The sequence below is a fragment of the Ailuropoda melanoleuca genome, chromosome 4 (assembly GCF_002007445.2).
Source record: "Ailuropoda melanoleuca isolate Jingjing chromosome 4, ASM200744v2, whole genome shotgun sequence".
Taxonomy (NCBI): Eukaryota; Metazoa; Chordata; class Mammalia; order Carnivora; family Ursidae; genus Ailuropoda; species Ailuropoda melanoleuca.
Window position 1 is genome coordinate 124573943 of NC_048221.1, and position 15526 is coordinate 124589468.

The following is a 15526-nucleotide window of genomic DNA, read 5'->3' on the forward strand; positions in this document are numbered from 1 at the left end:
GGGAGAGGAAGAAGCAGGCTCATACCGGAGGAACCTGATGTGGGGCTCGATCCCAGAACGCTGGGATCACGCCCTGAGCGGAAGGCAGACACTTAACCACTGTGCCACCCAGGCGCCCCCACAGAAGCACTTTAAAACATATGCGTTACCATTACCTTTCTTTAAGAATAATTTGATGAAGGGTTTATGCCCTGCCCAACCACCCCATTTTTTGTTTTTTGTTTTTGAGAGAAAGAGCAAACTGTGGCAAGGGTGAGGGGGGCAGAGGGGGAGAGAGAATCTTAAGTAGATTCCACACCCAGTGCGGAGCCGGAAGCAGGGGTTGATCTCTGGACCCTGATATCATAACCTGAGCCAAAATCAGGACTTAACCAACTGAGCCACCCAGGCGCTTGCCCCTCTGGCTCCCCCTACACCCAGTTTTTTTTAAAGTAGGCATTATCAACAGTGATACCTTGATCGTTATCATTGTTCCTTTTTTTTTTTTTTTTTTTTTGTNTTTTGGCATATGAGCCGTCACTGCTATACCTAGTCATGTGATCGTATTTTTTGGGCAGCAGAAACTTTGTACACATGTGAACAGAATTCAGTACTTTTTATTCCATTCTCTTGTGCAAAGTAGACTCAGTGAAAAAGTAGTTCTGGGTTGGATTCTGACAGGCAAATTCCTCTTTTCCTACTTCTATGCCCAGGACTGTGTCCTTGAACACTTTTCCTTTCTATCCTCTTACCCCGAAGAGACCTAAACTTCAAGTCTACCATTCCTGCCTCTTTTTCCTTGCTGTCCTGGGTATTAGAGTAGAAAAGAGAGCAACCTTTCTGAGTCGCAGTTTGAGGATGGCCTGCCCAGCACATTCAGCTGTCCTCTGCTGTTGTAGCGGGAGGGACTGAGGTGATTGGTGGTATATGTCAATAAATGCCATATTCGGGGCAGCGGGGTCATTGGCATGTTGAGCACCTTATTGCCAAGGCACTAGGTTCAGTTTCTTTTTTTTTTTTTTAAAAAAGATTTTATTTATTTATTCGACAGAGATAGAGACAGCCAGTGAGAGAGGGAACACAAGCAGGGGGAGTGGGAGAGGAAGAAGCAGGCTCATAGCAGAGGAGCCTGATGTGGGGCGATCCCATAACGCCGGGATCACGCCCTGAGCCGAAGGCAGACGCTTAACCGCTGTGCCACCCAGGCGCCCCACTAGGTGCAGTTTCTGGAGCAATTAGAAAACAACTTCCGAGTAATTCCCTACCTTTTTACTGGAACCTCAAATGCCTGTAAGCAGGGTCACAGGTCACAGCTGTTCATTATGCAGTAAGAGATCAAAGGCACAAAATACAAGCTGCCTGAGAGAAACAGAACTTGAAAATAACAAAATGCCCAGTGGCATTGTTTACTGAAACCACATGACTCTCTTTCCAGTGGGAAAGAAATGACAAATTCAAGGTTAGTGATAAAAGAAATCTGTAAGGAATATGATGTTTGGAGCAGGAGGGAGGTGCAATAGGAGAGCCCAGAGAAAAGGCACAGGTGGCCTCAGCTGAGTACTGGAAACTGCATGGAGTGGTAGGCAAGCATTGTATGTCCTTCATTGGCTTCCAGGGGCTCTTTTCCAGTGAGGAATTGTGGGAAATTTCTCTTACTTTCACATGATAGTATTCTGAGTCTTTCATGATTTGCAAATAGTTACAAACACCATATTTCTAATGAATATCCTTTTTTTGGGGGGGGGTCATTACAGGTGAGTTTACACCTGAGATGCAGGTGAGAATTCGACAAGAGATTGAGAAGGAGAAAAAAGTAGAGCCATGGAAAGAACAATTCTTTGAAAGCTACTATGGTCAGAGGTAATACCAAGACAGGTTCTATAAACCAAATGTGAATTCCTAAATAAATATATGTCACACAGTGTTTCATCTTAACTACCTTCTAGAAATTCTAGTCCTCCATTTCCTTCTATTATTTCACCAATTCTTTTTAACTAAGAATTTTTTTTCTTTTTATGAATCATGGGTGCATAGTATTGGGTTACTTGACTCTTGACACATACCATTGTGGGTTGAATGGTTTCATTAAAAAAAAAAATTATTATCTTGAATTGGAGTCCAAAAATTATTATCTTGAATTGGAGTCCCTTTCTTTGAATAGGCTGAATAGTTCTTCCAGTAATTTTGTAAGATTTAGAAATACTGAAGTTCAGTACATTCTTTCTAGTAGTTAATTATCCCACAAAATGGTAATTTATCCAGAATCACCAAGGAATCCTTGGAATCCCCCAATATGGACCGTTACACCCTGGGCATCATTAGACAGCCTCTCCTTTGTAGAAGGCGTCTGGCAGGTCTTCACAGCTGAATGAAGATACAAACCCTGTTCTCAAGGGGATGTACTTTAAATCATTTTTTTCCTAATAAAAATTCCAAATAAAATGTTAATGGGGACATTTAAGTAGATGATGGTGGAGCTACATTGTTTGAAGTAGAATTGAACATCAAGAGATTTATTGGTTTGTTGGTCTCCCTTCTTGCCTTCTGCATACCTAGTGGCAGTCCTTAAAGACACTCTGTAACCAGAGTTTGACAACTAATGGCTCTTTTTCTTGTCTCCCAGTAGTTCACTGATCCCCTTTATGGTCACGTAGGAAGTGATTCCTATTGTGATAAAGGGTCTCATGTATGGGCATGCCTGACTTGCTCAGTCAGTGGAGTATACAACTCTTGATCTTGGGATTGTGTGTTTGAGCCCCACGTTGGTCTTACAAATAAAATCTTTTTTTTTTTTTTAAAGATTTTATTTATTTATTTGACAGAGGGAGAGACAGACAGCGAGAGAGGGAACACAGTAGGGGGGTGGGAGAGGAAGAAGCAGGCTCGCAGCAAAGCAGGGAGCCCGATGCAGGGCTGGATCCCAGGACCTTGGGATCAAGCCCTGAGCCGAAGGCAGATGCTTAACAACTGAGCCACCTAGGCACCCCATTAAAAATAAAATCTTAAAAAAAAGAGTCTCACATATTGATATTTCTACACTCTTGCTATGAGCTTTGAGCCTTTCTGCAGAAATGATGGTGTATCCGTTTAGACTGTTACCACAGGTAGCTGTCTCTCCATAAATATTGTCATTCCCTCTGTAGGCAGATAGAGCGTTGTAGTAATTTTTGGGTCTTTCCGTTTTCAGCTGTTACTTTTTTTTTTTTTTTGCCAGTTTTTAGAGGAGGACTGTTTTTTATTATTGTCTCGTTTTGTTGTTAGCTACTCCATCTCAGAGGTGCAGTACTGATCATTTGAAGTCACCAAAGAGGGTCCCTTGCTTTTGCCTGTTTAAACAGTATTCTAAAACATTAAGAGGGGTCTCCAGTGACCGCTGCTGAGTAGCCTGCTCTAGTGAGGCCACACCGTGGAAGTCCCAGTTGACTTTCACTCCCTGGGTAGTTCTGAGGCATTGGTCTCAGAATTATAGAGCTATCCTAAGTGAAATGTAAACAGGCTTTCCAGAAACTCCACAGTTTTAATTCTTAACCTCTGGAGAATGTTGACCGCCACCTCCTACTCTCTCCTCAGGGGCCTATAGATTTCTTGGGCCAGGCTTTCTACAGGTGCTGTAGAGCAAAGTTGATCAGGGGGGATCGGTTTTGGCCTTCTTTTGCTTCCCTTGTGCATAGTCTGTGATGCTTGCCTCTAGACAAGGTAGCCCCTCTTATAAGCATAAGGAATAATGATAATTAACATTATTGAGCTTTACTATGTGCTAGGTGCTGTTTTAAGTACTTTATATGCATTAATGTAATCATACCAACAGTATAAAGTGATGAACCTCAGTATATAATCAAAGATACTGAGATACAAAAGACTGGCGACTTACTTAATATCACATGGATGTATCTGAGCCAGGATTTGCATCCAGGCACTAGAACTCAAGAACTTCACTAATAGTAGTAATAATAGTGATGGTACATGAGGAATACCTCCTACATGTCAGGGATTCTTCTACGCGTTGCCATATACTATTATCTCCTAATTCTTACAATGACATAGGGCCATTTCTCAACTAGAATATTTTTTTCTTCCACCTTTTAGTTCTGGCCTGAGCCTTGAGGATTCAAAGAAATTGACAGCCTCACCCAGTGATCTCAAAGTAAAGAAAACCCCAGCTGAGCAACCAAAATCCATGCTTCCTTCAGAGGCCTCACCTGTCAGTATAGTCCCAGTAATTCCCCAGTTAGGGTCTAAAGAAGAAGTGGTGCAAATGCCGTCCCCAGTAAGAATAGAAGAGCATGAAAGCCAAGATATGGTGCAGCCAAACCCCAAATCCACAGAGCCCCTACTTCCCTCAGCAAGCAATACACAGGAGCTTAGCATTCTTCCCATCAAGTGCCCAAAGGATGACGCTCTCTTGGAGCAGAAGCCAGTTGCCTCCGCCGAACAGGAGTCTGAGAAAGAGAATCATCTCACTACAGTTTCTAATTATAACAAAGATGAAGGCCAAGAAGCTTTAGTGACGTCCCCAAACAAACCCAAGAGTCCTGGGGTGGAAGAGCCAGTAATGAAGCCCATAGCAGAAATGGGTCCACAGGAGACCACTGCGAAAGAACCTCCATCAGCTGTGGTTGATCACAGCCCAGAAAGCCTCAAAAGGAAATCTTGTCTCATCCAAGAAGAGTCCCCCGTCAGCTGGGAGAAAAGGCCACGTGTCACGGAGAATCGCCAGCACCAGCAGCCATTTCAAGTCTCGCCACAGCCCTTTCTCAGTAGAGGGGACAGGATCCAGGTGCGAAAAGTACCACCTCTCAAGGTAAGAGAGTGGGAAGAATTGAAAAAAGAATGTCTGAACACGAAGTTTCTGGTCTTATTAAATTTCAAGTTACTTGTGGTATTTCTTAACGCAGAAGCACTTGTATATATTTGATAGGCATGTAACTGTGTTCTTACGTGAGCAAAATTATTAATAAACAGGCATTTAGAACTGCATTCCTACAGATCTTAATTAGTGTTTGAGTAAGTAAGGTACCTGGGTATCTAATGTAGACCACCTCCACCCACCCTCCCTGCTGGCTCCTTTTGTATCTTAAGATAGTTGTGGAAACTGTTCTGTCTCATGTGACAAAATAAGAAATAAAATAAACAGAAGGGAGCCATTGATGTGATCAAGAGCTCCTTGTGGCAAGAGCCATGATACTCACGTGTGCCTTGGCCTTTTCCTTACTGCCGTAACTGATTCGATGATCTGTGGCTCTAGGACTACCTTTAGTTCGTCTTTTTAAAGGAGACCTGTGTGGCTGCCGTGAGTCACTGCTGGGTACTTGAGGGACATTAGTAAGGTGGGACCGCCTTGCTGAGCTCTACTGCTTAGGCTGTGTCGTTCACTTTCACGTTAGCGTTGTATTGCTGCTGCTCAGATCTTGCACGTTCATAAAGCGGTACCCTTATCTTAGTAAATAAAGAGTGCATCTAACCAGGAGTGAGCCCTTTAAAACCCAAACATTTTTACTTCTGATCTAAAGGTTTACTAATACTTGGGCTTGGGCTTAATATCAGTTTGCAGTTCATTTATTCATTTAATAAACAGATAATATATGTGGTATTTATTAATACTACTGTAAGCCCAGGCTCTGGGTATTATTCATTCATGTTGGGATATAAATAGTAAAAGAAGCCACATAGAAAACTTTTCCCCCCTTTTTTATTTAACTTAGGTGAACCAAAGTTAGTTCCATTGGGAAATATCCCTTAGAAACATTCAATTGCTAGTACTTGACCCATTTCATTTACTATGTACTTCTCTCTCACTTTGTTTCTTATTACTAATCATATGACATCCTCATTCCTTCTTAATTTTAAGATTTGTGCACTTAGGAATCTCCCTTTTTAAAAAATGTTTGCCACTTTTCTACCATTAACATACCTTGCGTGCTTTGCCAGAGATTGTGATTTTTTATGAAAATCACTTCACTATTCTCCCCCCCCCCGCCACCAATTTTACTGTTATGAAAGTGCTAGAAACCTTTCTGTAATGAATGTCAGTCAGAACTTCTATGCAGACCTGAGAGCTGAGTTAGAGTTTAGGTTTTACTTCATATAATACTGGGTGAGATTCTTCATTCTATTTCCTTATCTGTATAGAGGCTGAATTGCGTCCTACTTGGTCTGCTTTCTCTAATCCAGAGAGGCTCCACACTGAAAACTTAAGTCCACCATGACCGTGTTACTGTTATTTAATTTTTTCTCTTTCTTTTGCTTTCTTCTTCCTCATCCCCCTCCACCCCCCACAGAATACTTCCTACCAGAAGTTGCTTTAATAACTCTTACCTTAGGTCGTATCTCAGATCCCACTTTCGTTAGACAAAATGTAATGTAACTTACAACAGAGCAAAATCTTTTAACCAAAACTTAAGTAGAAAAATAAAATATTAATTTTTTTACAAATGTTATATGTGTGTATATATGTTACATACATGCGTATGTATGCACATACATTTTACAACGTGGATATCTGTAAGAATATGTATGGAGGAAGAGGGAGAAGGAGAGAGAGATGGAAAACTGTGTTTCCTATTTGGTATACATTTATTTTAGTTTATATTTTTAAAGATTTTATTTATTTGAGAGAGAGCGAGAGAGAGCACAAGTGGGAATGGGGGCGGGGCTGGGGGTGTGGGAGAGAGGGAGAAGCAGACTCCCCACTGGGCAGGGAGCCCCATGCAGGGCTCAATTCCAGGACTCTGGGATCATGACCTGAGTTGAAGGCAGAAGCTTAACCAGCTGAGCCACCCAGGCGCCCATCTATTCAGTATACATTTAAAAAGAAAAGAATCTACCTTGCTCTACCAGGGTAAGGCTTCTTGGTGTTAAACCAGTGCCTAGACAACATTGAGCCCTTAGTGCTTAGAAAGTGTAACATCTCATTTATTCCACATAAACAGGTAATGGAGCTATTTACATAAATAACTGAAACTTAACTATTTTTACATATAAAACTTTTTATTTGAACCATTTTTAATGAATTTAATCAACATGTTAGTAATGATTTTCAGTCATTGCAATAGGTATTATTTATTGTGCTAGGTATGTTATTATTCTCTAGATTATTCTTATGTAAGGTTGTTTGTCCCTACATACAATTCACCTAAACAGCTGTACTTTTACTTTCTTGGATTTAATTTTCTGGTTTTACCTATTTTCTCCCCTTCCTAGTGGTCTCTTCTAGAAGATAGTACCAAGCGGCAACAATTGCTTCTTTCCCTCTATTGGTAGCTTCTGAAATACTGTGCATTTAGATGTAAAAGGGATTCAGTGTTAAGAGAGAGATTAGGTACATCTCCTGATGTGAGACGTGTGGACTGTGTGACAGCTGGGACACAATCCCACAGCTTTGACTTCTGAATAACAGAGAATCTGTTTCTCAGGACTACTGACCTTTTGAGAAATGGATATTGCAAGTAATGAAAAATTTTTAGTGACTTTATTATTCTTAATTTAAGGAGTTCTGGAAAGATCACATGCATTTTCTTAGAGCCCTGTGACTTTTCTTTTTTTTAATTAAATGACCTAGAACGTCTGTAACAGTTTATTTGCTCCTTTAAAGTCTGGCAACTACTAGAAGGGTCCAGACTTTGATGCATTCTAGTTTAACTCTGATAGCTTCCAAAGTATTGTTTCGGACAGGAATCAGATTCCTTTCAGATACAGTATTTTATGCTATGAAAATCAGTGGTTTCAAACTTGGTGATGTATCAGAGTTTCCTAGGAAGTGTTTCAGAAAAGCATATTTTCCCTAGGGTTCTAATTTGTCAATTTTGGGATAGGACCCAGAGCACATATATTTTTAAACAGCTCCCCAAGTAAGTATAAAGGCATCAGGGATGAAAATAACTATGGTGAACATTATATACATTATGTATATATTCCCTCGTGTGGCTGGACGGAGTGGGGTTCCTCTGTGAACCACACACTGTCTACCTTCCAGTGCTATCTAGAAGCCTCTGTTGCTGAGATAATTCAGCCCGTGTGCTTAAGTGTGCATGTGTGTATGTGCATAGAGCAGAAGAGAGCAAGAATTCTCTTCGGAGCTTGGAAGGAGAGCTAAGAAGAAAAAGACAATGGTATGCTTTCTTTCTCACACACACACACATTGGAAAGAGCAAATACCCTGCAAAGTCTGTATCTTTAGCGATGGCCATTAGGAGGGAGTTGTGTTGAGAAACGAGGCCTGGCGATGTGGGGTGGAGAGGGTGTCGGGGGAGGAGAAGCTTTGGCACCAGTACAGGAGGTAGAAGGACCTTGGAGACAGAGTCATGTTGCTGTCTCCACCGTCTGGTCTCTCGCCCGCGGACCTCCCATTTGTGTCACTGGTGTGCAGTGGTTACCCTCCTGCAAACATTCGAGTGTTCAGGAAGTTCTGTTTTTCTTGTCTATGAAAACTGAGCTCTGGGTTTTTTTTTTTCCTCCCTCCTCCTTTCAGATCCCGGTCTCCAGAATCTCCCCCATGCCTTTTCCTACATCGCAGGTCTCTCCCAGGGCTCGTTTTCCAGTCTCCATCACTAGTCCTAACAGAACAGGAGCCAGAACTCTTGCAGACATCAAAGCAAAAGCCCAGCTGGTCAAAGCACAGAGGGCAGCCGCCGCCGCCGCCGCTGCCGCCGCCGCCGCCGCCGCCTCAGTTGGAGGGACCATTCCAGGACCTGGCCCCGGGGGTGGACAAGGTCCAGGAGAGGGTGGTGACAGGAAAACGGCTCGAGGAGGGAGTCCAGACTCAGACAGAGGCAGCGAACCTGGAAAGGGCCCCACACTGGAATTGGCAGGAACTGGAAGCAGGGGAGGTACGAGAGAGCTTTTACCCTGTGGTCCAGAGACTCAGCCCCAGTCTGAGACCAAGACCCCAGACCAGGCACAGCCTCGTAGTGTCCCTGGAGCACAACTACAGCAAACCCCCTCAGTGCCTCCCACATCTGCCAGCGGCGGAGCACGCACAAGCGTCCCATCACCAGCCCACACTAACGCACCCCCACCAGCTATAGGGAAGCTGACTAACGAACAACTGAATCCCTCCAGGGCAGCAGCCGCAGTGGCCTCTCTCACCTACGCACAAGGTCCCGGGACCTGCAGACAGGAGAAAGCGCCTTCTACTCCGACGGATGCTGCTCTCATCTCAGGCGCCTCACCTGTCCGTTTTGCAGCTAATGGCGCAGTTGAACCCAGAGCAGGTTCTAGTAAGAATATGCCAGACCCTTCAGCCTCAGCAGAGACAACTGCTACTACGGCGGCTCTGACTCCCTCTCCTTTAACATCTTTATTGACAACAGCCACTTTAGAAAAGCTTCCTGTGCCCCAGGTCAGTGTAACGGTAGCACCTACGGGATCAGCTCCATCTTCGAGCACTTTGCCAGTAGCTTCTAGCCTTAAAACTCCAGGAACGTCTTCAAATTTGAATGGACCCATGTCAAGGCCAAGCTCTAGTATCCCTGCGAATAATCCTTTGGTCACTCAGCTGCTTCAGGGCAAAGATGTTCCCATGGAGCAAATTCTGCCTAAACCTCTCACCAAAGTTGAAATGAAAACTGTTCCACTGACTGCGAAAGAGGAGCTGGGGGTAGGAGTGCTCACAGGCACCGGCGCCACAGAGAACAGCAGCAGAGAGGAAGTCAGTGAGAGGCAGTCCCACCCAGCTCTGCAGCAGCTGGGTAAAGCCTTGCAAAGTAAGCAGCTCCCACAGGTTCCAAGACCCCTTCAGCTCTTTTCAGGTAAGGAACTGAGGGACTCTAGCATGGACACACACCAGTACCAGGAAGGACTAAGTAAAGCCACCCAAGATCAGATCCTTCAGACTCTCATCCAGAGGGTTCGGAGGCAGAACGTTCTCCCATTTGTGCAGCCCTCCCAGTTCAACTTCACTCACTCAGGTTTCCAGCTAGAAGACATCTCCACAAGCCAGCGGTTCATGCTGGGTTTTGCTGGCAGAAGGACATCGAAGCCTGCAATGGCAGGTCACTACTTACTTAACATTTCCACCTATGGCCGGGGTTCAGAGAGCTTTAGGAGGACCCATTCTATAAACCCTGAAGACCGTTTGTGTCTAAGTAGCCCCACAGAGGACTTGAAAATGGGATATACAGACTGTAAAAATGCAACAGGAGATAGTAGCAGCGGCAAAGAAGAAGATACCGATGAGGAGAGCACTGGTGATGAGCAAGAATCCGTCATGGTGAAGGAAGAGCCCCAGGCTGCCCAGGGTCCTGGCAAATGTGAAGCAAGTTCAGGACCCCACAGTAGAGAAACCCTATCCACCAATGATTGTTTAACAAAAAAGAATGTGAAGGCGGAAACACCAGTGTACGAGCAAACCGCTTTAAGCAAGGAGAATTACCTGTTCCCGAGAGGCCAGACATTGGATGAGAAGACCCTAGCCAGAGATTTTATTCAGGCCGCACAGAAACAAGTGGCTCATGCAGTGAGAGGCAAGGCGATGCGTAGCAGCCCTGAGCTTTTCAATTCTACTGCTCTTCCTCTGACTGCAGACAGTCCCACCCATCAGCCTCTTCTCCTGCCACCACTGCAAACCCCGAAGCTGTATGGAAGCCCCACCCAGATCGGGCCAAGCTACCGGGGCATGATCAATGTCTCCACCTCGTCCGACATGGACCATAACTCTGCTGTCCCTGGGATGCCTGACTGTAGCCAGGTGGCTAGCAATGTAGGCGATGTCATGTCCTTTTCGGTGACTGTCACTACTATCCCTGCTAGCCAAGCGATGAATCCCAGCAGCCATGGCCAGACCATTCCTGTTCAGGCCTTCCCTGAAGAGAACAGCATAGAGGACACACCTTCGAAATGTTACTGCCGATTGAAAGCCATGATCATGTGCAAGGGGTGTGGAGCATTCTGCCACGATGATTGCATTGGCCCCTCGAAACTTTGTGTCTCCTGCCTTGTCGTTCGGTAACGAGAATAGAAAGAACATGCTGTAAAGGAGGCAGGGAGGGAAGGGTTGATGAGATGTGTTTTTTGCATCCTTTTGGAATCACAGAAATATTTAATAAGTAGGTTTCAGTTGTCTTAAGAGACAAATGTTACTTAATCAGGAATACAGAGTACAGATCTTACATTTTAGAGGAAGAGCACCTTGTATAGTAAGTCTAGGTCAAGCAAGACTTTGTGAATTTGTGACAAGTTTGCACTTACAAAATCATGTAAATATGTCACATTTTGTTTTAACATTGTTTTCCCAAGTGTTTAGGTAATGATGTATTTGAATTCAGATTTATGTTCCACTTCTCGTGACTCTGAGGAAAGTTTAATGCCATGCATGGTTAAAGGAAGCTGTCTCTCTTCTCCTTTCCTAAGAGGCCAGGAAAAGGAAGGAATGAAGGAATGGTCTGGAGAAATGACCATTCAAGCTGATTATGTCATGACGGTCTGACTGCAGGCTTTACATAGATTAGTCATCCTTGCAGGATTTGGATTCAGGGTTTACTCAGTCCCTTTACCTTAGACAGAACCTTCTTATATTCAAATTTTTGATACCATATTCATTTCACAGGTAGTAATTCAGACTCTGAAAGCTCTTGAGCTGGTTCTTGGCTTCCACAAACCAGTACTGTTGCCAAGCTCTCTGCTTGCGATTTGTGGCCCCCTGCCGTCAAGTCCCCCTACCCTGTCCTGAGACCGTGAATGTGGCCCATGAAGGGTGTGCCGCCCTGGGCCCCTGCCGTTAGCGGAGCCTGTGGGGGGCAGCAGTTCTGGCAGTAACATCGGAGTACTTCGTCAGTCATGGGAGCTTACAAAAGGTGTGAAATGCTCGTAGAGCAGTAACAAAAAATGTTATGATGGGGCGATTTGAATTATGTGTTTTGTTGGGCAAGGGAGTAAAAAAGTGCAGAAACTGTTAAACCTAACATAAAGAACTTTGGAAAACGATTTTAACACTAGAAACAAGGTAGCCTCTCTTTTCCTCTTCTTGCCCAACCCTGTTCCCTAATGTTTGTTCTGTAGTCCGCTGTTGTGCAGGAGGGAAAGCTCCTTGTTGCCACACTTGCCCGTTCTGCTAAGCCTGTTTTGACCTCCCAGGCATCTGAGGAGTATGGAGTAATCTTTTTAGATATCACTTTGAACACAACATGTGCGCGCGCGCACACACACGCACACGCACACACACACACACACAGTAAAAGTTAGACACTTCTCCTGTTTCAGAAAATATGTCCTCTGTTTTGGATTACTGCTGTCTATGCACTAGAAATCTCTAATATAAAGAGGTTTCAGTAAATGACTAAGGGAATATCTAGAAAGGAAGAGAAATCAGCTCCAAAGTTTTATTGCTTGTTTTTGTTGATTCTTTCCTTTGTTATTGTTTTTTAAATCTTGTCGCTAGTGACTGAAGAGTTTATGAGTACTTATATTTCGGTCATGGTTAAAGAACATTAAAATAAATCTACAGTTTACCAGAATTTGGTATTAAAGAATCGGGTATTGTCGATGTGCATCATTTGCATATTGATTTTAAGTTTCCTGATTTCAAGTGTGTAAAGTAAAAATATTACTGCAACCTAGTACACTTGTAATTGTACTTAGTATTCAGGATGTGATATTTACCATATGCAGAACAGTATAAACTTATTAAGTCACATTCCAGATTAGGAGAAAGTAGACAGTAATACTCTTTGCTATTCCCCATTCTGTTACCCTTTCTTCCCCTGCATTATACATGCTTTTAATACTTTTGAACCCCATAAGAAACTTACTACTTCACTGTTCCCAGTTTTTGCCTCTGTTATTTTTTGTGGCTCAAGGTGAATTTAGGATTAGTATCTGTGTTCTAGTTCAGCCAGTGCAATAGGATGTCCTACCTTTCCTTTTTCTTCCAGCACATACATACCTTAAAAATACAAAGGCTACAAGGATCCAGGGATAAGGAGTAAGTTCTCTAGCCAAGATCCAGTAAGAAACAAACATGGTTCGATTGCACAAATTTTCAGTACTCTGGGGTGATCCAAGGGCAGGGGCTAAAAGGACCTGTTGCTGGTTAAAACCCTCCATGCTCAGCTTCTTCACTCGTCACGTCAGTGCCAGAACTGAGGGCTGGTCTGTGTGCTGGAAGTGCCTGAGTATTTCAGAACAGACCCCATGCTAAACATTGATTACCAATTTGGATTGATCAAAGTGAACTTTCTTCTTTGCACCTTTCTTGTCGTAGAAAGTCAGTCCTCTGTGGTTCCTATGATCTGAGGTTGGACAGACTAACCAGGAGAGGAGGGGAGGGAACAGGGATTTTCAGTCCATTGGGAGAGCAATCCGTTATCGTGCCTCTTCTTCTTGACCAGGCTCTTGCAGATAGGTCCTAAGCATTCTTATTCCCCAGCTTCTCTTAACAAATAATACTCAGCTAATAAAATATCTGCATGTATGAATGTCCCTAAAACAGGATTTGTCAACTGGGTACACTTCCTCAGTCTCGACAAAATGAGAGAATAGGTTGTCTCGGATTGATAGTCAACTGAATACAGTCCGTTTGTCAAGTTTGTTTCACAACAGTGGTTTCAGGTAGAAAGTCATTTAAGAGCCTAACTGACAGACAACAGCAACAATCCAAACATGTTACAAGCTGGCCCTTTTGAAAATGAAACAGTAGGAACAAGAAAAATCTTTATATTATTGAGAGCATGGTACTCCAGTACCTTTAAAGCAGTTTTTATCTTAGGTTTTCGGAGTTGCTTTACCTTTCAGTTCAATCTGAAAGGTTGCTAATAAATGCTAAGCCTTTTTTTTTTTTTTAATGGTATTTAGTTGCACTATTTCCAGTGACTAGTCAGGTATTATGCCTGATGCTCATGCCTCCAGGGTATGCTTCTCAAGCCTTGAGATACCTTCCATTGTAGGTCGCCTTGGGGAGATAGCATTAACAATAAATTCATCATCTCAGTCTTAATGACTGTTCTGAGTTGTCTAGTAGAGAAAGCTCCCTGAATCTTAAAAAAAATTCAGTAAAAATTCTCCATCCTATTAAGCAACCTGGGGTTTTCGCCCTACTATTCCTTAACCCCTGTGCTCAAGATACTGAAACTATCTGTGGTATCCCATGTAACATTTCTAAGAATAAGATCTGGCAAGTGGGACATTTTTCTTGAAGAAGAGGAAGCATACTTGCGTGGGCTGGGAAGACACCCAGATGTAGGTGTTTTAGGAATTATCTCAGATTTAAATAGCCAAAGGAAGACTTCATTGCCTTCCCAGTGAAGGTGTAAATTCATACATACTGATAACTTGACAGTTACCATCCTAATTGCTTATTATTGCCTTTCTCCACCTTAGAGCCCTTAAAGAACTCTTGGGTGAAATGATTTCTTATAATGGAGGGGGTCTTCTCCAGTCATCACACCACTGTTTATTTCCAGAACTCACTGTCAGTGAGCAGTGCCAGGGTTTTCTCTGTGACCTAGAGGTTTCACTTCATAGCAAGGAGGGAAAAGTCCCCGTTGCATTATAACAACGTGCTAAGTAAAAAAACTTGGCCAACGGTAGTTTTCAGCTCAGTTTATAGAATAGTCCAAAGAGACTCAGAAACATGATGATAGGCAGGGATCTTTCCTACCATGTTTCAATACCTACGTACCTATTGAACGGTAACAATAGGTAAAACATTTCCTAAAGTTGAAGTAAGAGCTTCATAGATTCTTGGTTACTTTATTTTTTTTAATGCTTTACATTTGATACAACTATTAAAGATCGATTTTAAAAATAGCTTTCCAGTAATATATTTTAAGTAATATATATTTTAATATCTATGTAAAAAGTGACAGTGGAAGACTTTGAATTTCTCATATATGGTATGTTTAATGTAGGACCTCACTGTTAAGGCACAAATTATTACAAAGGAAGTTACTCTAAAGACACTCAGATTATTTCCGAAAAATGCAATAAGGGGAATAGTTTTGGAGTTTATTTTTTATTTTAAAAGAAGATTGACTTATTTACCACAAGCTATTTTTTTTCCTTCTGGCTTATAAGGTTTGTACAGACTGGTTTGGTAAATGCAAACTTTTGTGTCTTTTGCCTTTTTAAAGGAATTGTTAACATTGGAATTGAGGGTATGTACAGAGAAGTTGGTGTCAACACCATTTAAAAAGTCATATTTTTTCACAAATATAGAAAAATCATTTTACATAAGAATTTTAAGTATTTGCAATAAATATATGTATATAGATTGTATGTATTCATATATTCTTATTTTTCATTTTATTATTAAGTAAAAGATAATTAAAGTGAAAATAAAAGCCTTGGAGTTTTTGGTGAATCTTGAGGTCTGACATACATCTGAGAGTGGTGCGGGTAAGGGCCCTCAGCTGTCGCCTTATATTATCATTGGAAGATTACTACAGATTGTATAGAAGAGTAAAATGAGGAATTTGGTGATAAATCAGGGTAGCATATTTCTTTCAGAACTCTAGTAAAAATATTAAACTTGCGTAATCTGTCTCTGTTTTCACCCTCGAACTGGTCTGTCTCTTAAACCACGGGATGTTACTGGGAATGTTAAAAACAGGCAAAG

At 42.5% G+C, this 15526-nt stretch overlaps 1 protein-coding gene across 2 annotated transcripts in view; it reads left to right on the plus strand.

Moving 5' to 3' along the window:
- Positions 1-15181, plus strand: part of ASXL2 (ASXL transcriptional regulator 2) — a 133518-nt gene extending 118337 nt beyond the window's left edge. For both annotated transcript variants that reach the window (XM_034659795.1, XM_034659794.1), the window contains 3 exons: positions 1734-1839; positions 4066-4780; positions 8447-15181. In XM_034659795.1, coding sequence (XP_034515686.1) covers positions 1734-1839; positions 4066-4780; positions 8447-10924 — 3299 coding nt within the window. In that variant the 3' untranslated portion in view covers positions 10925-15181. The remainder of the gene's footprint in view (positions 1-1733; positions 1840-4065; positions 4781-8446) is intronic.
- The last annotated feature ends 345 nt before the right edge of the window (positions 15182-15526 follow it).